The 22,888-nt window shown below is 44.5% G+C and overlaps 2 protein-coding genes across 22 annotated transcripts in view; one reads left to right on the top strand and one right to left on the bottom strand.

Moving 5' to 3' along the window:
* The window catches only part of WDR76 (WD repeat domain 76), a 64,420-nt gene extending 61,213 nt beyond the window's left edge, over nucleotides 1–3,207 (top strand). For all 11 annotated transcript variants that reach the window (XM_045449906.1, XM_045449908.1, XM_045449907.1 and 8 more), the window contains one exon: nucleotides 1,246–3,207. In XM_045449906.1, coding sequence (XP_045305862.1) covers nucleotides 1,246–1,501 — 256 coding nt within the window. In that variant the 3' untranslated portion in view covers nucleotides 1,502–3,207. The remainder of the gene's footprint in view (nucleotides 1–1,245) is intronic.
* Nucleotides 3,208–6,093: 2,886 nt separating this feature from the next.
* Nucleotides 6,094–22,888, bottom strand: part of FRMD5 (FERM domain containing 5) — a 321,525-nt gene continuing 304,730 nt past the window's right edge. For 4 of the 11 annotated variants that reach the window (XM_045449914.1, XM_045449916.1, XM_045449917.1 and 1 more), the window contains 5 exons: nucleotides 21,980–22,071; nucleotides 19,289–19,363; nucleotides 18,652–18,720; nucleotides 17,422–17,528; nucleotides 6,094–9,797 (listed from right to left, as the gene is read on the bottom strand). In XM_045449914.1, the coding sequence (XP_045305870.1) occupies nucleotides 9,220–9,797; nucleotides 17,422–17,528; nucleotides 18,652–18,720; nucleotides 19,289–19,363; nucleotides 21,980–22,071 (921 nt within the window). In that variant the 3' untranslated portion in view covers nucleotides 6,094–9,219. The remainder of the gene's footprint in view (nucleotides 9,798–17,421; nucleotides 17,529–18,651; nucleotides 18,721–19,288; nucleotides 19,364–21,979; nucleotides 22,072–22,888) is intronic. The other 7 variants (XM_045449918.1, XM_045449921.1, XM_045449924.1 and 4 more) reach the window with 4 other exon arrangements.

Genomic DNA, 22,888 nt, shown 5'->3' with positions numbered 1-22,888 from the left:
CTGTTTCCGATTCTGTGTCTCCCTCTCTCTCTGCCCCTCCCCCGTTCATGCTCTGTCTCTCTCTGTCCCCAAAATAAATAAACGTTGAAAAAAAAAAAAGTTTATGGAATATAAAATGATCTCAGGGTTTGGTTATCAGGGGAATACAAGTACGGGATTATAGATTCTATTAAAATGGCAATAACCTGGATTGTATATTTCTTATTTCTAGGGCTTCTTCTATTTGTATGTTTAAAAAAAGGAAGGGTGAGGATTCTATTGAGCTAGGAAATAGTGAACAAAAAAGGTGCTATTTTTTTTTTTAACTTTAGAGGGAGATTGCACGAGTTGGGGAGAGGGGCAGAGGGAGAGAGAGAGGGAGTGAGGGAGAGAGGGAGGGAGGGAGGGAGAGAGAGAGAGAGAGAGAGAGAGAGACAGACACTCTTAAGCAGGCTCCATGCTGAGCAGGGCTTGATCCTACAACCCTGGGATCATGACTTGAGCTGAAATGAAGAGTTGGTTGCTCAACCAAATGAGCCACCCAGGTGCCCCCAAAAGGTGCTGTCTTAACAGACAGTAACCATCCACTGAGTACAAACCACTGTACTTGGCACTGGAGATTCAGAAGTACAGAAGACATCTCTGTCCTGATTTTCATTTTTTTTTTTTTTTGAAAGAGAGTGAGAGAGTACATGCATGTGTGAGCAGGGGAGGGGCAGAGAGAGAGGGGGAGGAGGAATCTTAAGCAGGCTCCATGCCTAGTGCAGCCGGGCTCCATCTAAAGACTGCGAGATCATGACCTGAGCCGATATCAAGAGCTGGATGCTTAACTTACTGAGCCACCCAGGCATCCCAAGAAAGGAACAACCATGAAGGGACTAATTTTCAGGGTTTTTTTTTTTTTTTAAGTTTGTTTATTTTGAGAGAGAGATAGAGAGAGTAAGCAGGGCAGGGGCAGAAAGAGAGAGAGAGAGAGAGAGAGAGAGAGAGAGAGAGTGAATGAATCCCAAACGGGCTCTGCACTGTGAGATCATGACCTGAGCCGAAATCAAGAGTCAGACACTTAACTGACTGAGCCACCCAGGCACCCCTAGTGTTCAGTTTTATATGAAGGATGAGATTAGGCTGATGGTAACTCAGTAACTTAATGAGAAGCTTGGCAGAGAAAACCAGCATTTAGGAGCATTGCCATGTTTACTGTCTGCCGATTGCTGCCTTCAGTTATTTAATACTTACTACCTTTAAAAAACTTGCTTTTTTCACTAGGCACAACACCATCACTGGGCGATGGCTGACCAGGTTCCAGGCTGTGTGGGACCCTAAACAAGAAGACTGTGTCATAGTTGGCAGCATGGCTCATCCACGACGGGTGGAAATCTTCCATGAGACAGGAAAGCAGGTGCATTCTTTTTTTGGTGGAGAATGCCTTGTCTCTGTGTGTTCCATCAATGCTATGCACCCAACTCGGTATATTTTGGCTGGAGGCAATTCCAGTGGGAAGATACATGTTTTTATGAATTAAGAAAGTTGCTGAGTGTTTGGTTTAGCAACACCAATTTGTTCAAATCAGTGTCTAAGTAGCCTAGTAATTCATGTGCCTTGGTCTGTTTACTTGTTCATATGTTCTTCTTAGCAAATATAAAATTGCTTTATTAGTAAGAACTGTGAGCAGAATGTACTTTTAGTAAGGGAGAAGGCTTTTAAGTTGTTTCTGTAGGTTGGGGAGGGAATTTGAGGGGAGGCTATGATTGCTTCAGCACTTTAATCAGGCAGTATATTGAGAAATTCTAGCATAATAATTACAAAGCTTTGGTTATTATTAAAAGTTTTTGTGGTTTAATGATACGGGTTTTGATAGTGACATTTGGATTTGTGGTTTATTTTATAGTTTGGAGTGAATATTTATTTCTAGACTCATATACTGAAAGAGATCCTAACTTAGTGATTTTCAAACTTTTAATTTTTTTAAATAGAGAGCTCTTTTTTCCCCCGCCTTTAAATTCAATGTTATGTGAAATCCCAAGATAATTGTTGAGAAGCCTTAGTTGACTTGGGCAGGGCCTGGGTCTGTGTGTGCTGACCCTTTGATCTCCTCTAGATGGCTCTTGAGACATGGCTGAGGAATTCTAGGTCTTCTAGGAACAAGGTTTGGATCTGCCTGACCCTTGTAAGCCAGGGTGAGATTGCCTTCAGACCGGTGTTTTCCACACTGTGGTTTATAGCTATTCACATGAAATCGGTTTGGCCATGACCAGAGTTTAAAAAAAGGAAAAGGAAAGAAATAGTAAAGAATAGGAAACATAGAGTAAGGGTTGTTTTGTGAAACTTAGCTATATATGCGTGCATATTTGTACATATATATGCACATGTATATTCTGATGTAAAATATATGTCTTTATTATTGTGGTACTGCTGTAGGTCATGGTTTAAGAAGTGAAAGCTCCTGCCTTAGAAGGTCTCAGATACACTTAGCTATCCCTGTCTTTAAACTCTCCAGAGGAGATTCATTATCTTCTTAAGTGAATACCTTCATTCCTAATTCATATTTGGAGGAAATGTTATGAAAAACGACTTTTGGCATTTTTTGTCATAAATTTTTTTTTCCAGAAGTTAGGGCAATTTGAAAGTGTTTGTTGTTGGAAGGGTAGCTACAAAATCAGTGACTGACATTACTGTAAGATATTACCTTTTTGCTAGATATTTACCTTGTTGCTCTTCATTGACAAACTACTACTGAAGGACTATTATAGTTTTTGGCAATATGTTTGAATTCTAAGAGGAAATGTCTTCTCAAATTGTGTATCACAGAAATAAAGTCACATGTATAATTTCCTTCTCTGTAATTATTGAGGGCTAGTTTATTAAATAGGTTATAAGTAATAAGAATTGTTTTCTTGATGAGAGGATTATAGAAATTGGTAAGTGAAATGGAAATATTCATTTATGAAATGGAAGGGAAAGCTAAGTGAGGTTGACTTCTATTTAACTGCCCTGGAGATAATAAATGAAGCCTGTAGGCTCCTTTCCCTTTTCTTTTCTTTTCTTTTTTTCCCTTTCCCTTTTCTACACCACTTCATTTCACAGGTCCCAGAGTGTGGCTACTTTTGTGAAAAGTGCTCTTTTTTAAAGATATTGAAAAATACTCTCATTGAAATTAGTGCCATCATTTAAGCTTTGAATCCTTGGTGGTAATTGCCCGGTTTCTGCAATAAATGTTAGCAAATTCTTGATGTTTGTCACTTTTGTGGTTTCTTTTGCCATTTTAGCTTCATAAACTGTACTATTTATATCTAATTCCAGTTAATAGAGTTCTGTCTTCTTGATGCAATGCAGGAAGGAAGGAGAGTGAGTGGGGACTTGTTTCTCAGTGATAAGCTCTATAATGGAGTAATTGTTTAAATCTACAAAGCACATAAAGGAAAATTGTCTCCCTTAGGACATCCTTAAACTGTAATCTTTGTGAAAGGTACTTCTCCCAGAGACTTGCTTAAAGCTTTATGGCTTCTGTAATTATTCGTATGTTATGATTGCTTTCTCTCTTTTTTTAAGTTGGGTTTTATGTTATCTCTTAAGCACGTAAGCTCTGTATTCCTCTTGAGTCATTTTCTTTGAGATGCCCATCCTTTTATGCCCTTAAGGAGGAAGGAGACGATTCTCAGGCGGACAGGGACTTGGTCAAACTCGGAGAGACTTAAAAATGATTAGGAATTAATAAATCTTAGTTCCTTAAGTCCTGTTTTGGTATTCATGCCTTTGAGTTTCCTTTCCACAGAGATGACTTTGCAAAGGCAGTTCTCCAGGAAAGCAGGGAGCTTGGGGCTGTGTACACAAAGATTTAAATCCTTTCAGTCAGTTACAGTACATGGGGAGGGAGGAGGGCAGACACATGTACCTTCTGTATCAACCCAAGAGGAAGCAATATATGCCCTTTAACTTCAGGTTCCAAAAACTTAGGTGTCCTTTTGCTAGGCTGTCCCTTCTGATTTAGTACTTTTTTTGGTTTTTCCTTTTTAGTATGGTATTGATGGCCAGTAAGGAGTTTTAGTTCCAGGACAGCATAAACCCATATTTTGGTTCATTTGGTTATAAGTGTTTTTGGATTTTCAAATGAAAAGGTGAAATTTTGTGAGGAAGATAACATTTAGCACAGAGGCAGGAGTAAAACATTTTAAGGTATCTCTTCCTAAAATGAAAGCAGTGCAAGAGGAAATGTTTTAAAAGTATCTTTTGCCTGTTTGATTCTACTCCATCAGCAAGTTGTAGGGGTGTGTAGAGGAAGCCTGTTCATGTGCTAAAACCAGGAGTGTATTCTCTTGTAGAGGGGCCTGCTGATGGTTGAGGAACCCTAAGCAGAGGGAGTGGGTGCTAGAGCCCTGAAAGGGTCTGTACATAGGGGGTCCTCATTAAGTATCCATAGAAGAGTGGCTGCCTTAAAGCTGTAGGATCATGGGGGCACCCGGGTGGCTTAGTTAAGTGTCCAACTTCGGCTCAGGTCATGATCTCACAGTCCATGAGTTTGAACCCCATGTTGGGCCCTGTGCTGACAGCACAGAGCCTGGAGTCTGCTTTGGATTCTGTGTCCACTTTCTCTGCCTCTTCCCATCTTGCACTGGGGGAAAATAATAAACAAATGTTAAATAAATGTTAAACTGTAGGATCATGGGAAATCACCACTCACATCCAGTGGTTCTTAGGCTTTTCTTTTTTGTTTTTAGAGAGCTTTCTTTTTTCCTTTTTTAGAAAATGGTGGGGGAGAATGGCAGAGGGAGAGAGAATCTTAAGTAGGCTCCACACGCTACGCTGAATCCTACGACCCTGGCATCATGACCTGAACTGAAATCAAGAGCTGGACACTCAACTTACTGAGCCACCCAGGCACCCCTGTTTCTTAGGCTTTTTACTTTGCAGATCACTTTAAGCAAAGACTTTGTCATTAGAAACAAAAACAAAACTCCACTAGGGACAGTATATTAGATAATCATTTTATAGGTGATAGGAACCTCTGAAAATTTCGAGGTGGGTTACATAACATGATTGGTGCTTTAGAAAGATCTGGTAGCAGAATGGAGCATTAAAGGGCAGATAGAATTGAAAACAGGAAGATTAGGTAAGAAACTAGCACAGTGGACCCAAGTTTCACTTTTCATCCTAATGGAATTTAAAAGACCATCACCAGTTTTGTAGCCATAGTGATGGTTATATAATCAGGTGAGATAATGTTATAGGAATATATTTTGTAAGTTGTAATTATCAGGTTACTGTAGCAGTGACACCATTCTATTCCCTTCATAGGAAATGTCTTCTGTTCTTGTTCCAGGCTTGAGTGAGAACACTGGTCTAGAAGCTGGACCATCTAGGTTCTTGTTTATAAAAAAACTTTTATTTTGAGAGAGGAGGGGAAGGGCAGGGAGAGAGAGAATCTTAAGCAGGCTCAGCACCGTCAGTGTGGAGCCAGATGCAGGGCTCCATCCCACAGACTGTGAGACCATTACCTGAGTTGAAATCAAACGTTGATGCTTAACTGATTGAGCCACCCAACTGCCCCTAAGATTTTATTTTCTTGAGTAATTTCTACACTCAATGTAGGGCTCAAACTCACAACCTCAAGATCTCATGCTCTACTTATCGAGCCAGCCAGGCACCCTGGACCATCTTGGTTCTACTTTTGGCTCTATGTAGCCTTAGGAAAATCACTCCTTGGTTTTCCTCAACAGAAAAATGAGGTCTAATTCATCTCTAAAATCATTCTATTATTACAGTTTCCACGTTTTTAGTAGTATTCATTTTGGGGGAAAGGTCAAGGATGATAGATGGATATAAGCAAAATGACTATTATTACTATTTTTTTTTGAGAGAGAGAATATTAAGTAGGCTCCATGCCCAGTGTGGAGCCCAACCTCATGACTATGAGATCATGACCTGAGCCAAAATTAAGAGTTGGATGCTTGACTGAGCCAACCAGGTGCCCCAATAAAATGACTATTTTAAATGATTCTAGTCATGAACAGCAGTCAGCTGTATAAATCCCCCTGGTATCCTTTTATCTCTGTGTTGGTAACTTTAAGGAGGAAAAAGGGAGACCAGTTGTAGGTTAAAAAAGAGTCCACTCTTCAATGATATTTAAATATTTATTTAAGTTTAAAAATAATTTTCATGGCACCAATGATTTTATGCTAACTACATACTGCATATGTAGAAAAAAGTACATTGCTTTGAAGGAAAGTATAACTTAGAATTTTTGGCACACGAAAGGTTTACAACTATACTTTTTAATGAAACTAAGAAATTCACATTTGCAGGTAGTTTACCTTCTACTGCTTAAAGATGCAGTACACTATTCTTTAGTAAGAGTTTTATTTCCTCTGATGGATGAAGCTATGGAATCCATTGTTTTTTTCTACGAGATCAAACTAATTTTGAGAGAAAATGGGAGACATAGTGGAACACAGTAAAACCAGGTTAAAAATTTGAACAATGTTTAACGATGGGGAGATACCAAAAAGACTAGTCACCAACAAAGGAGGTTTGTTATCCAAGCGCTACTTGAAAAGCAAATTGAAGGAAATTTTACTATCTGTATTTTCTGGGGTAAGTCTTGGAAAAAAATAACCCAAAAGTTTCTGTTCAGAGAGCAAAATCCAGCTGTTGGAAGTGGTATGGACTATTGTACTGTTAGAACTCTAGACACAAGTAACATACCAGGAAATGGAATATTGTATCTCTCTTTAATGTGAATATGAAAGGTCACTGTCAAGGTTATCACTCACTGCATAGAAACACCATATTCTACAGACTGAGGTAGGAACACTACACTAAAAGGTAATCTGCTATGTTGCATAAGACAGTAGATATCCAGGTTAAAACCAGCCCCCTATCTCCTGACAGCCTTTTCATCTCTGAGTCTACTTTTCACTTCAGTCCTGTGCTAAATAAAGCCTTCCTGTGTAGATGACAAGTGGCAGTGGATAGTTGGTTCTAAGTGATCCCTAAGTTTTACTAGGATCTCCTTCAGTTTGTCTTGTCACTTGGTAAATAGATGTTTGTAATTCTGCCCTAATTGTCGCTGGTATGGAAATGATCAGACATTCCTCTTCCATTCTTAGCTTCTGGTGGAGTTTTAGCATTTAAACACTTGATCTTGCTCATCTTGGCATCAGTTACCTCTTTGCTGGTTGGTTGTTCAAGCACCCTTTAAACAAGCAACCCCAGTGCCTCCACTGGGAAATGGTCCTGGGCCTTTAGCAAGTCAGGAATGGGAGCAGAGCCGACCCCCTTTCTGCTAACATACTGGTAAGGAGCAGTTTTATTGTCTAGATTGGGGTTGGCAAATTATGGCCTGTGGTCCAAATTCAGCTGTCTTTTTAAAAATAAACTGTTATAGAACACAGCCATGTTTCCTTGTTTATGTATTACCTATGGCTGTTTTTGTGCTATGATGGCAGAGTTGAGTAGTTGCCACAGAGTATGGCCCACAAAACCAAAATAAAAAAAATATGTACTATCTGACACTTTACAGAAGAAGTTTGCCAACCCCTGGTCTAGATGAAAGGGCATTTAGAATTGTACAATCCACTCCCCCCACCCTGCACCCCCTGTCAATTCCATGTCTGTTATACTCTGTACATGGACATGATTCTGCTATTTCAGGGGACAAATTAGGGGAGAGCAAATCTTCAAGTGACTCATCCTGTTCTGCATTTGGGGCTGCCCAACATCACATGATGTTAGCAGCCACTCCACTATTGTGTGAGTCCCAGGAATATGTCTACGGACTATCCTTAAATAAGTCCTCAGGCCCCAGATGACTTAGAAATCTCTCCCTGAGATGAAAACGAGATCTTGTATGTGAGTGGTTAAGAGTTGCAGAGCTTGGGCCTTGGACCCCACACTCACCCTTCACATGCTATGCTTTGCATGCTTCCACAGCTTCCCTCAGCAAGAATGGCAAATACTTTCCTACAACTCTTATTTTCCTGATGCAGAGGACGACCCTAGGGGGCAGTATTTCTACATCTAATTGTTGGTTTCTGCCACGTTCGCTTTCTTTCTTTTGTAGGCATCTTTTAGTATGCCTATTTAAAGAAATCCTTTTCTTGGTCCCTTCCAAGGCTCTTTGTTGATCTTGGAATTCTCTTTTCTGAAGCTTTTCATTCTCAAGATTAGTTTCTTTCTTGCATCATTTAGTTCATCAGGCTCTATTTTCTTAATCCATAAAGTAAAAACAAAATATGAATTGATAAGAAAATAACATTTTGTTAAAATATAAATTGAAATAGTTTTTTTTGGGGGGGGTGGTACAAAATAGGTACTGCTCTCTGAATCTCAACAGTTTCTTAGGTACCTAAGTTCTCGTTTCTGTTAACTACACTTTGTCCGACATTTCTGACAGTCTTATCTCAGGCACCACTGAATTCAACTAATGTCTCTGAAGCACTATAAAAATCTTGAGGTTCTTCAGGAAAAAAAAAATCACAGAAGTCTAAGTTCATTATATAAAACTCATGGCGATGCCCACTAGGATCTCTAGTCTAAGGGGACAGACTTACCCCACCCCTGCTGCTGCTGCTGCGGTAGCGGTGGTCCCTTCAGATGCCCACTCTGCTCAGATTTGAAAAAAACAAAAGGAAAAGAAAATCCAACTCAGACCATCATAAGAAGCAACTTTCCATTTAATCATTCTACATGGATGTTTAGTTTTTTCAAATCTCGTCTGGCAGGAAAACCTACAGATAGTTCCCATTGTCCAGACCCCTGGCCTGTGCTGCTGAGGCTGCACTGATGAGCCTACTGGAGCCCAGTAGGAAAGCTCCCGCACAATACAGAAGACGACAGCTCTCTAGTCTTCAACTAGTGTCCCATCTGCTAGGTGACACTACTGCGATAATCCGTAATAGTAAAATAAATTATTTTTATTTGATACTTTCAAAATAATACACATCTATGAAAAATCAAAATTCAAAACCAAAAATTATCCTGCAAATCGGGAGGATGAGAAACAGAGTCGCTGAGCCTTTCTTGAAAGAACCTCTGAAGGAAATGAGTTTTCCCAGTTTGTTTAGATAGGGCATGAGCCTATCCTCTTTTTCTTCTGGGAAATGACCCTCCTAGGCTGTGGACTTTGAGTCATGAGAGGAGGACTTGGTACATGTGCCGATGGTTCCGCGATGGGTCCCATTGCTGGGAATGGGTAGCCGGGCTCCTTGGTCCACCTGGCTAGTTATTGGGAGGAGTCATGCCTTCTCAGGTGTCAATGAGCAGGCTCACCACTGAGCGGATTTTGCAGGCAAACCATCGCCTGAGGGGACAAAAGTATTGATAGTGGAATTGTTCAAACTCGGGGGTCTGGCGGATATCGCGGAAAAAGGCAATGTCAAGGTCAGACTCGGTAAGGATGATCAGGAGGAGGAGCAAAACAAAGAGGAGTCCCATGGTCACAAGGAGCAAACGGAGGACACTTAAAACAAACTTATTCACCTGTTCCTCCTCTGGCCTGCCGTGCCCCTGACACAGGGCCCTCAGCTCTCCCCCAAGGGCCTCCACCTCTGTAGCTGTTGGAGTGCTGGCTTCAGACTCCTTCTCTTCTTCGATGCTGCAGGTGGCCCCATTGATCTGCCGGGAAAGCAACATCAGCTCCAGGCTGTGCTCAGCCACAGGGGTGGGCAGCACACTGTCTGCAGGACTGTAGGCTTCGTCTGCAATCACGGCGACTCGCTCATTGCTATCTGCCCGGCTGCTTCTCACATGAGGCAGGAAGGTGTCCCCGTGGGAGGAGGAACGCACTGGCGTGGAATGGGCACTGTCCCGGAGGGACTCGAGGCCTGGAAATGCAAAAGGAATGTGAGAAGGCTTTCTGGGTCCCTGTGCACACTTTGCTGTCTGGTGGAGGCAGCACCCATTCTGTTTTATATGGTAACTAAAATCTTGGAAGGAAGCCCCTCTGTATACTTCACGTGACAGTGGCTGCTGCATGCTGTTCTGATGTATCAGGAAAAGGATAAGAGAAGCAGCAGACATCAGAGGGGCCATGGTTGGAGGTTTTTTTTTCTTTTTACGTAGGGTTTTGGCAAGATTTGTCAAAGATTCTGCCTTTCCTGCTTTTGACGTCAATTGAAAGACATTCTGAATTGCATACCATCCCTGATTCAGAGCTGGGGCCACATTTCAGGGAGCTCAAGTCTCCCTCTTGGGCTGAGGGTCTTAAGAGGCAGGAATGGGGAGGAAAAGACTGTTTTCCTTCACTAGGGCTCATGAAATACTGATTCTGGAGCTGAGTGCCCTTCTAACAACCCAGCATGCAGCTCCTTGAGTTCATGAGGTCATCTTTTGGATTTCTGCAGTTGTGTTTTGTCTCTTCAGCCTCCCACTTCTGGCTGTCCTAATCTTAGGGGACATTAAAACCCTATCTGCTCTTCCTAAGTGGTTTTTTTTTTTTTTAATGTTTATTTTTGAGAGTGTGCATGTGCACATACACATGTGCATGCATGAGCAGGGGAGGGCAGAGAGAGAGGGACAGAGAGAATCCCAAGCAGGCTCCACACTCAGCACAGAGCCCAATTCTGGGCTTGATCTCATGACCTGGAGATGTGACCTGAGCCGAAGTCAATAGTCAGATACTTAGCCAACTGGGCCACCCAGGCACCCCTCTTCCTAAGTGTTTTCTGATGGAGAAGGGGGATAGCCCTTGGCTAGTGGCTCCTTTTTTTTTACTTTAGAATGAGCTGGGTCTACTGTAGGCTGACACATCCCCTATCTTTACACACTCCAAACTGCAGAGTGGTCTCTGAGAACATCTTGTTGGGTCAGGGTGGAAATTCTCTTACAATGGTCAGGAGAAAGTGTTCTCCGACCGCCTAAAACTACCCATTATCTCTTTACTTTTTCAGATGGAACATTTCTGTCTTTACAGTGCTCAGTCTCTGGTAGCAAAAAACAGGAGGTGGTTACTCCCTCAACTAAATAGTAGCCATGGAGGCTAGAAGATGTGGGCCTGGAGTCACCGAGTATGGCCCACATCACAATGCTCTTGAGGAAATGGCTTCTTGTTTCAGGTTCAGTGTCTGTATTTTCATTCCTGGCTATCTTTGGGGTGCCAGAGTGGCTCTGACTCTCCCTGCCTTTGCGGCCTATGGTAAGAGAAGCCAGGGGCGCCTGGGTGGCGCAGTCGGTTAAGCGTCCCACTTCAGCCAGGTCATGATCTCGCGGTCCGTGAGTTCGAGCCCCGTGTCAGGCTCTGGGCTGATGGCTCAGAGCCTGGAGCCTGTTTCCGATTCTGTGTCTCCCTCTCTCTCTGCCCCTCCCCCGTTCATGCTCTGTCTCTCTCTGTCCCAAAAATAAATAAATGTTGAAAAAAAAAAAAATTTAAGAGAAGCCAGTTCCCTTCTGTTGCTCTGAAATTGACCCTGAATTGCTGCAGACTAGATCAGATTCCCAGCTATGTAAAGGTTTGACCAAATAAGAGTTGATTAGGGCTAGCTTCATAAGCCCAAGGGTCTCTCTCTCACTTTTTGAATGTTGATTTATTTTGAGAGCACAAGCAGAGGAGGGGCAGAGAGAGAGATAGAGAGAGAATCTCTGCACTGTCAGCCCAGAGACCTATGTGGGGCTTGGTCTCACAAACCGTGAGATCATGAACTGAGTCAAAATCAAGAGTCAAATGCTTAACCAACTGAGCCACCCAGGCGCCGCTGCCCTCCCCCCGTCCCTGCCCAAAGGTCTCTCTTAAAAGGTGGCAGTAACCTTTCAGAAGTAGTGAGTTGTGTTTGGGTCTCTTGAGTAGCCATTTGCTCCCAGGCAGTCTGCCTGCTCAGCCTGCTGGAGCCCATCGACACAGTTAAGGATTCTCCAGAGGAACAAATCCTGGGATTGGTTACAAATGTGGGGTGGGTTGGGGCAGGAACAGCAGCCCCCTGCTAGCCACCTAGTCTCCCCATCACCTCACCATCAGTAAGTATATTTGCCACAGCTTTCAGCTTCTGCTTTCAGAAGCTCCTCATGGTCCTGGTTTTATTTTTTCCCCCCTTGTGCTAAAATCTCACATTTGTATACTATTTTAAACTTTTTTAAGTGCTTTCATTTTATCTTTCCACGAAGTAATGAAAGCAAGAGGTTACAGAGCTTGCTTGAAGTCATGTGGTTGGTTGGTGATGGCAAAGGTAAGGATGGATTCCAAGCGTCTATTTCCTGGTGCTAATGATCATGTAGTTGGATTCTGGGCCTGGATGAATTAAGTCAACATCTTACACCTACTTTAGATTTAGGTCCCAATTGCCCAAGAAACTGTTGTGAAATAATGTGAAATTAAGAGCCAGCCCCATGTTCCAGTGCTCTTGATGCTCCTTTGATCCTTTCCCCCCAGTTTTTTCCCCTTATTCCTGCATTTGCACAAGCAGCATGAGGAATATGAACCTGGGAATGTTTAATAAGTTCCTGATAAAACAAATCTTGAGGCCCTGATCACACAGGTGTTGGCTCCTCTGCTCCTCCCTCTCTTCCTTCCATTTTTATTTAAATTCTAGTTAGTTAACATACAGTGCAATATTGGTTTCAGGAATAGAATTCAGTGATTTATCACTAACATACAACACCCAGTGCTCATCACAAGTACCCTCCTTAATGCCCATCACACATCTAGCCCATCCCCCCATCAACCCTCAGTTTGTTCTCTATCTTTAAGAGTCTCTCATGGTTTGTTTCCCCTCTCTTTCTCTCCCCCCCCCCCCATATGTTCATCTGTTTTGTTTCTTAAATTCCACATAATCCTCATACCCTTTTTAGAGGCTGTCCCCTCACAAAGACAGCTATGACTGTCAGATCTTCCACAGTATGACCAGCTTAGCTGCTGAAGCCACTTCAGTGCGTTTCAGCTTAGCCTACAATTCAGCCCTAAGCTTGGAGGGGAAGGAGAGAGGCAAAGGCTGTTATATCAGAGAGAACATATCAGAGGGACACCAGAAACCACATTATAATAAGTAGTTGGTGCTCTCAGTAAATAAGATAATGGAAATGTATGCATTTATAGTAGACTGCTAGGCAAACAAAATTACTCAGTAAATGTTAGTCTTCTGTTCCCTCAACAGACCTCACCTGTATGTATGTCAGACTAGTCTTGTACAAAACTTCAGGTTCACTAGAAGTCACCACCCACCCCAACCCCTTCATCAAACCTGTTACTGTGGGATGGAGGGGGTGGGTACCATGGGTGGGTGGGATCTGGCAAATGGCACAGCAAAACAGAGGATTCTTTTTTACCTTGGATATGTTCCAGTTGCTTGCCTTGCCCAGAGGTGGCTCCCTGTGGGCCAGGGGACACAGTGGTCAGGAGCCTCCCCTGGAGCCGGGGCCCCATCCTCAGTATGCGCACACTTAGTGGCCGAAGGCAATGATTAGTCAACCGGAGCTGAACTCGGACTCTGGTGTGAATCTTAATCAGACTCTTCCCCATGGTCGCCCAGGAAAGCAGATACTTCTTCAGTGGAAACCAGCTGATCTCTTCAAGGAAACCAGCCAGGCAGGGGAGATACAGAGGCAAAGGATGGAAAAACAACTAGGGACAAAGGATTTTTGCTGACCTCATGCATGGCAGCTCCTTTACAGTGCCTCCCGTGCTGGAGAGAGGATGTCAGCTCTGGAGACAAAGTAGGCTGAGCTTCAGGGAACGAACAACTCTGAGAGGCTGACATTATCAGTGGACTGGATTCAGTCAGAAGCACTTAGAGCCATAAAAAGTAATGCTTCTCTGGCAATGTGGCTGTTTCCTGGAGGCCTGTGTAAGGGCCCCAGACTTCTCAGAGTCAGGTGTAGAGAGGGCAAAGAACAATCTCACAGGGTATGGAGAATCACATAGTTCCAGAAAATGCAGGATGTGAAGTTATAAAGACATTTGGCTTTGGGTTGGGTGGCTCTGAAGTGTGAGGTGTCAGCTCTGGGGCCGGAAACGGACTGTGTCCTATCCTCCGCTGGGCTGTACACTGTTGGGCCTTCTGTTGCTGAGCCAACCCTCAGGGTGCAGCAGATAAGAGGAACCAACATACCTGAGCATCCTCTCTGGTCAATCCTGTGCTAATAACATGTGGTATCTCAGCATCCCTGAGGGCAGAGGGGAAGGCCAAGCAGTGTGCAGTTATCTTCTTAAGGATCCCAGCTCATTGGAATCACATAGTTTCATTTGTATTATAGTGTTATATTAATGTTTTTGCAATTTTCCCATTTTATTTTTATTAAAAAAAATTTTTTTTCATTTATTTATTTTTTGAGAGACATAGAGCACAAGCAGGGGAGGGGCAGAGAGAGAGGGGGAGACACAGAATCAGAAGTAGGCTCCAGGCTACAAGCTGTCAGCACAGAGCCTGACATGGGTCTCGAACTCATAAACTATGAAATCCTGACCTGAGCCCAAGTCGGACGCTTAACCGACTGAGCCACCCAGGTGCCCCTGCAATTTTCCCGTTGTTTTAGAGATAGTAAACAAATATTTCCCTCTGGAAAAGGCAAATCATTTCTGTGATATTATGTGCCATATGGACTATATAGGAAAGACAGTCTCTGATGGACAGTCTCTGAACCAATTTCAAATGTCCATAACTTCCTCGGAGTTTTGGTTAGCACCCTTCTTCTGAGGCCCCCATCATGCTGCACTCAGCCCTTCCCTGCCTGGTTGGGTGGACAGTGAGGGTCAGCTTTGTTTGCTGGGTGCTTTAAAGGCAAAATCCCTCTTGAGAGATGGTGTAGCTCAACTCTCTGGGAAATAATCCATTCTTTATTTCCCCAGGCTTGATAATCCCTGACTGATAGAGTAAATTAAATGCTAAAATCATTTTCTTTTCCCCACACCCAAACCAGATGTCCATCTGCCTCTCCTCACAATGAGCCTGTTAGTGTCATTCCTGCTGGGGCAGTTCTTAGCTGCTTCCGCCTGTGCCCTCCCTAATCTACTGGGTTCCAGGCTGAAGGCCATGACTGGGGATAAAGGCTGTGCTCTTCCACAGGCAGCCTCAGGCGTGGGGTGTAAACAGCAGTTTGGCTCCGAGGAGTAGCACGTGGGAGCCTGCTGTGCTATAATTTGCCAGGTGTGAAGTTTTAGGAGGCTGAGATTGTGAGGGTGTGCCTTGGCCCTAGAAGTCTCTGCTTTAATAGCTTCTTTGGTGGCCTTTTCCTGCTGCATCCTCCCCTGGCATTTTACAAGCAAAGAGGACTATTTCAGATGCTAAAGAGCCTACTGCTGCTGCAGTGGGAGAAGACCGGCAGAGCTGGCTGGGAACTGAGGCAGCCTCATAGCTTGTCTTGGGGGAGCTTGAGGAGGCTTCCTGCCTTTGAGTTGTTCTGCCAACCCTGCTTTGTGGCTACTACAAATGTATTGTATTCCCACATGGATAGCCTCAGTCTTCCCTTTTCTGGGAACTTGGGTTTTACTGGACATTCTTCCATATGCTGGAGAACAAATGTACGAGGCTCTTCCCTATACCTGCATTAGTGCCAGCTTCCTTCAGAGGGTGACCTTTTCTCTAGAAGGACAGCTGTCCTGACTTTTTGCAGGAGCTTTGGGATGAACCTGGTGGCTTTAGACCTCAGGATGGATGGAAAGAAGGGCCACAAGGAGAGGAGAAAGTTATGTTTCCTCAAAAGAGAAGAAATTCATTCTACTTTCCTTAGATGAACACCCCACAAGAAGAGGGTCAGAGAGAACTGTGCTCCATTCTCTTGCTCAACCTAAGACCAGAGGAAAAGCCAGGAGGCTGTGTCTGATGACAGACCTCAATAACTTCACACCTTGCATAGTGATTATGCTTCGTAGTTCATAAGGCACCCTCCCACATCCACACTGCACTCTAGGGTGGGGGCAACAGGCTCAGAAAAATACATGGTGAGCTCTGATTTGAATCTCACCTTTTACTTCCTGACCAGGCCTCTTTGCATTATGCTTGCTGCCTGTCCAGTAAATGTTTTAATCTCTATTAAAAAAATTTTATTTTAATGTTTATTTATGAGAGAGAGGGAGACACAGAATCCGAAGCAGGTTCCAGGCTCTGAGCTGTCAGCACAGAGCCTGACATGGGGCTCAAACTCACAGATCGCTAGATCATGACCTGAGCTGAAATTGGACTGCTTTAATCTCTTTCAAGTACTTCCATGTACATCAGCTTCCTCACAACTCAATGGGGACACAAGGAAGGTATCCCTACTTTACAAATAGAACAACTGGGGCACCTGGGTGGCTCAGTCAGTTGAGCGTCCGACTCTTGATTTTGGCTCAGGTCATGATCTCACGGTTCAGGAGTTCAAGTCCCACGTTGGGCTCTGTGCTGAGGGTGTTTGAGATTCTAAGTAAATAAATAAACTTAAAAACAGAACAAAACAAAAATCAAAAAGAACAACTAACAGACTCAAATAATTAAGGTACTTGATGTGGTTTCTCAGCCAGGGTTCTCAACCCCTAGACTGTAGTTCTATACCAGATTTAGGTAATGCAAAGTCAGGGACACATAAAATCCTAAACACAAACCCATGATCCTCACAGGGGAGCAGCGGAATGATGTCCTTCCTAACCTACGTGGTTATTTTCATTCATCAGCATTCCCACAGAAAGGGCAAAAACTCTTCCTTCCCCACCTTCCAGGATAGGTTTGAAGCAAACCTGCTGCTGTTCGCTGCTGCTTGAGATCTGTGGTCCTACAAAAACATCCATCTTTGGGAGTAAAAGCACTCGACTTATACCTATATCCAGCCTGGGGGCAGGTCAGTCAGTGACAATGAGGCCAATATTCTGAGAGTCTCCTAACAATATTAACTACCCAGGGACTAGAGAGGTATCAGCCTTAGCTACTGCAATATGTAGTTCAGTGAAGATACACAGACTTTGTCTCCCTGCGCCTCCCCCCGACCCCACTCCACCCCACCGCAGCCTCCTCCAAAGGGAGGGAAGGGTAGAGAGAGGTGAGACATGTTAGATTTCCTGAGATCACATTAAAGAATTCAGATAGCAAGAGGAGAGCTTTCTACAACTGAAATAGAAGGTGGTAGCAAATACTGGAGTGCTTCAGAACCAAGAGTTTTTCATTTCTTGGTTAACTGCCTCAGTCACCTTGATTGTTTAACCTGTGGAGACTGGTCTGATCTGAAAAACAAGTGAAAAGCCTCTTGATGGGAAGCAATTTCAGAACTGCAAGGAACCTGGCATATGCAACATACATAGCCTCCCAGAGGTCTACCCCAACACTCTCAGATGTAAATCCCCTCTTGGACTACAGCTCAGCAGGGCTGGGTGGGATTACCCTTCACCTGAAACCTAGCTGGTGTTCCCATCCACTACACAAAACCTTCTCCTGTCCATTGGAGAAAAGTGCTGCTGTCTCTGCTGCATTCACTTCTTTTCAAGGACCCTGAGAGGAACGGGTCCAAGTCAAAACTTGGAGGAACCCTGTGGTCATCTCCAGAGCTTTTGCTCACCTTCCATGATGGAGATGTGAACAGCTCTTCTCCGGGTCCTAGGGACACTGCTCAGCCTTGGGCCATGGGTTATGGAGGGACAGCTGCGGCTAGGAACCATCCCTGCTCTGAGGTTAAATGAAAAGAGAACTGTGTTAATTCAGTGCACACAACAGATGGGATTAGGACTCAGAGTTGAGGAGTAGCTACTAGAATTGCCTGGCTCTGTTAAGTTTGTTTGTTTATTTAAAAAAATCTTAAAACTTTTTTTTTTTTTTTTTTGTCTTTAGTCCCTGGATCCCCATCAGAGACACTGCTTCAAACTCATCCACCTCCTCATATCCCAGACCCACCTGAACCTTGCTTTAGTGCAGCAGTGGTGCCTCTCATCTCTGGGCAGGATTGTCAGGGAGTAGAGCCCCAGGACTCCTGAAAATGTGCCTAAAAAACCCATATGGCAGCCTCCTCTGACTGCTGACAGAGACCGCTGCTCCAAGGGGTGCCGTGTGAAGGCAGTAATAATGCTCCCACATTCCCAGAGGTCAAGCTGGTTGATGAACCCTAGCTGTCCTGGCTAATATTCTTTCTGGATCTTATTAGGTTTAGGAGATATGCATGATGTACAGTTATACCTGAAGCAAGGATCTCAAAACTATTTTAGACCTAGTGAGACAGGACTGTGGGGGTGATCCCTGGCTTTCTGTAATTGGTTGATTCCAGAAACAAGGCAATCTTGCATTTTGGACATGCCCTCCGTGGTCTATGGCCACTTTTAGGATTTGGGAGGACACAGAGAAGTATCCAGGAAGGTGGTACTGGGTACTGTGCCCTCCCTCGTTCTTCATCAAGGCTCAGGGATACCAGGGTTAGACTGTTCCCCATGCTTTTAATGTTTGTTTATTTTTGAGAGAGAGACAGAGCAGGGCAGGGGCAGAGAGAGAGGGAGACACAGAATCTGAAGCAAGTTCCATGCTCTGAGCTGTCAGCACAGAGCCCGATGCGAGGCTCAAACTCACGAACTGTGAGATCATGACCTGAGCCGAAGTTGGACACTTAACCGACTGAGCCACGCAGGTGCCTAGACTGTTCCCCATGCTTTTAGCTGAGATGGGGAACTTTCCTATTGTGTTCTCCTTTCCCTTTTGTGAGCCATTGTGCCCAGAGTGGTCATAGTACTGGAACTGCTGCCTTTTTGGAGATTCTGAGATCTGAACTGCAACTCGTTTTGAGGGGAAGTCCCTGGCAGCCTACCTGTGTATTTCTGGTGGCTCCCGTTTGATCTTTGCACTCGACTCCATTACTTCCTTTGCAACTCGGCCACTATAAATAGTATAATAAAATAAACAGAAAGGGATTAGACGGTGTTCCAGCACTGGGCTCCTGTCTAAGATTTCAGATACTTTGGATGACTGGGCAATGGCCATTTTGGCCTAGTCCTTCCCAATGTTTAGGTCACTGAAAAAGGCTGGCTTGCTAGGTTAAGTTCTTACATGTCCTGATAGCTTAGCTTAGAGAACTATCTCTGGAGTCTTTGGTATCTTCCATTTTCATTTAGAAATGATTGCTCATTGTCCAGCATGTTCCAGAAATATTGCAAAAAAAAAAAAATCTTTAGACAGACATGAAAAGAATCACTGGTACAGTTCTTATTTCACTGCTGTTGTGAGGGCAGAAGAAGATATATATTTTAAACCCTGCAGACAAACTGTGGCAGGGAAGGAAAGAAATAGTCAAAGGGTTAGGAGACAAGGAGAATTGGATAGAAACCTCAGGCTTTTTTGGAGGTTCCCAGTTCCTTTGTTCTCAAGGATAAGGACCACTGAGCCACTGTTCTCCAGAGAGGGGTCTAAAAATAGGTCCATAACAGTTACTTACTGTCACTATTTACCTGTATCGAAACCGGCTCCCTTTAAAGAATAAATTGCTGCTGGACACTGTGCGGACTTGGCTTGACTTCTCCAGCCTGCAGCAAGGCAAAGTCCAGTGTGACAGATGGCCTGCAACTGCTTCATGGGCTAAGGCAGCGCATTCCCAGCTCCTTCCAAAGGCTACTTGAGGAAACTCTTCAGGAAAGGACCTTCACAGTCTGGCTTGTCTCTGACTCTCCTTTAGGACCTGAGGGTTTGCTCACAGCCTCAGTGCTGGGGACAGTCATGTTGAAACCCATTTTCATGTCAGGAGAGCGAGGGCTCCCCAAGAGTGCTTCATGGGGTTGGCCAGGGGGACTGAGAATAAATGTTAGGGGTGACGGCCTGGGGGAATAATAGAATGCTGCCTGTCAAATCCCAGGACACTTGTTAGCAGTATGACCTTGGGCAAATTTCTTTTTCTTCCTTAGTTTTAGTTGTTTTATCTACAGAATGACGGAGCTGGGACTACTTGACCTCAGGAGTCCCTTCCAGTCCTAGTATTTGATGATTCCATGTCTGGGTAATTGTGGGCAGAGGAGAGAGTAGGGGCTGCCCTCCCTATTCCATTTCCCTCTTGGAGAGTCCTAAAGTAGGTTATCATAGTAAAGACTCTAAGAAGTCCTGAAATGGACAAACTAGCTTAACTTTAATACAAGTTCCATCTTTTATTTGAACTTGGAATCATCCCTCTTCTCCCAGAATACCTATTAATATCACTTTCAAGGCTGTGGACAGCTGGTGTGGAGACTCTGGAAGACCATGGGCACTGTAAAATATCCTCTTAGGTGACTTCTTTGATCCAGATGGCCCTCTCACCCTTAGATAAAGGAAGCTGAGCAGAGCTGCCCAGAGTGAGGCCTCCCAACCCAACTGACTCAGCTTACAACATGCCCTGAGGTGCCTGTAGTGCTGATCTAGCCAGGAACTGATCTGGGTCTGAAGCCTCTGTCATGAGCAGGCAGTCAGTATGTAGGGAGTTGTCCCCAAAATCCATGAATAGCAGTTCCTGGGAGACCATGTGCACCTGTCTCAGGGCTCTGTGAGGCTGTAAGCCTACTTGCCCTCCTGCCTGAACATGTCCTTGAGTCTGACCCGGCTTCTTTCAAAGCACTAGGCCAAAGGCAGTGCCAGGGATTTGTGTGTAAAACGTGCTCAGAGTGATGCCAAAGTGGCTGCTGCTAAGACTTGGCATAATTGGGGATCTGACCCAGGCTAGAGGCTTTTAACACTTACTAGAGAACATCAAGTAATCAGTAGAAATGTGAAAAATAGCCTCAGTTTCCAGTGTGGGTCTTGGTAGGGCTAGTTAGGTGTGGGGATTTGTTAACAGAACGACTCAAACTGAGTTTGGTCACAGGTTCAGAAGCACATTTCTGGTCCCATGACACAAACAGAAAAACAAAGGTCTCCAAAAATGGTGCTGACATGTTTTCTTGGCTTCTCTCAGACAGCCATGGACTGAACAGGAGGGAAATTTGACCATGTGGCAGCCTTTTCTTAGTGTCCTCTTCTTTAAATGAAAGAAGCCGACTCAGATTATAATTCAGGCTGCCCATTCAGTTCATCCCTGATTCTGGTATCAAATGCATAGAAACTATTAAGCAATTCAGAAAGCCTGACCAAGAAACAGCCTCTGGAGCTGTGGCCCTAGATGAGGGAGGCCCAGTTCTGCCAGCCCACACCCCGTAGCAGCCAGCAGGCAGCAATGCCTTTCCCTGGGGAGGAGGATGGTGCCCCTCTAGCTCAGAGCAGTTCTTCAGAGTCCTGGAGGTTACTGGAGGGAGAACTATGGCTTGTCAGAGGCAGAATATACCACAAACTTTGTCTTATGTTTTCCTGATTAAGATCTAGCTTATTAAATCATAAATCATTGCATTCTATTTTAAAAACAAGACCAAGGGTTTTAGTGAAACAATTATCTGCCATCACCCCAGTTTCTCAATGGGCTATTTATTTGTTCCCTAATGCTTTTATAACCACTTTCTTAATCAAAGAAAATAGCACAGAAACCTCATATACTTTACAAATCCTGTGATAATCAACATTCTTGCTTTTGCCCCAAAGCTGACTTTTCACTAACAGACAAGTCCTTGCCCTTCTTCCAGCTACCCCACTCAGGCTCCTGGGCACTTGTTCTGTCACTGGCACTACCTCTGGCAGTGGCACACTGGGAAGGTCCGGCATCAACCCCAGCTCAGCACTAGGGCACCCATTGGGGAGCAAGCCCCAGAGCTTCCCCAAGGCTTAGGGAATTGCCCTGGGCTGCACCTGCTGCTCCTTCATGAAGCGTTGTACTCTGGGCCTTCTATGGCTCTGAATGGCTCTGCAGGGCCAACCTGATTCAAGTCAGGTACCTGTGAGCTATTTTTGGCCCAAGCTTTGCCCTGAAAAGACCCCTCACTGCTTTGCCCCTGGGAGCTGTGCAAGGACATCACAAGGTAGATCCCTCGGGTATCTCTGCTGAAACACATTCCTTGACCTCAGCTCTATCCATCCTGGGAGTACAGACATCCAGAAAGGGGTCTGTTTTATTAAGGAGTGCCAGCCTTGTCATCTTATGTCTCCTTTCTCAGTGTTTCTCAAAATATCCTGCCCATCGTTCCTCTAAAAAGTAGCTTTTATGACTCTGGCTCTGATAAAGATAGTCCCCATCACATGTGTCCACTCACTTGTAGAAGGCTTGGTTCTCGATTCCACATTTCCAAAGGTGCTTGCATGCTTCTGGAGTTGGAGCAAAATATGTGAGAATAATTTTCTTTTCCTACAAAAAAATCCCACATAGAAACAGCTGAGCGCAGGTGGAGAAGTGAAGGATGAAGTAGGCCAGGACCCTGACCCCTGGGCTGTCTGAGGGCTCCCCAGGACTTCAGGAAGAGGTTTCAGATAGGGGAAGGGACTTCCTGGCAGCTGGCCAGTTGGACGAGAAGGCCTGCAGGACCCGCTGGAGCAGAGCTCAGTTCAGTGACTAAGTTCACACTGGGCAGGTCCAATCACAATAAGCCTCAGCTGCCACAGACTCAAAACCAAGACAGCCCTCACCAGAGAAAGTGCTCCTGTCGTCTGCATTTTCTACTTCCTTTTAAAAAGTTGTTATCGGGGCGCCTGGGTGGCGCAGTCGGTTAAGCGTCCGACTTCAGCCAGGTCACGATCTCGCATTCCGTGAGTTCGAGCCCCGCGTCGGGCTCTGGGCTGATGGCTCAGAGCCTGGAGCCTGTTTCCGATTCTGTGTCTCCCTCTCTCTCTGCCCCTCCCCCGTTCATGCTCTGTCTCTCTCTGTCCAAAAAATAAATAAACGTTGAAAAAAAAAATTTTTAAAAAGTTGTTATCTTGGGATGCTCCTATAGAAGCAAAAGAATCTTTCACTGTCTGCATTTCTCAGAGGTATGGAACCTCCGGGTGTCACTAGCATCCCTGAGGAAGTCCTGGGCTCCAGGGCCTGGCCATTTCTCCATCCCTCACCTCCAGGTCTCTGCTTCTCATTCAGGTGGCTTAGTTCTAATCTGGATATGCCACTTTGGTTGAGCCCTGGCCATCAGAAACCACCCAGTGCCCCAGCCCTCCCTGAAGAGAAAGAAGCC

Source organism: Leopardus geoffroyi, chromosome B3 (assembly GCF_018350155.1).
Source record: "Leopardus geoffroyi isolate Oge1 chromosome B3, O.geoffroyi_Oge1_pat1.0, whole genome shotgun sequence".
In the NCBI taxonomy this organism is placed as follows: Eukaryota; Metazoa; Chordata; class Mammalia; order Carnivora; family Felidae; genus Leopardus; species Leopardus geoffroyi.
This window is presented reverse-complemented; position numbering and strand designations above follow the sequence as displayed.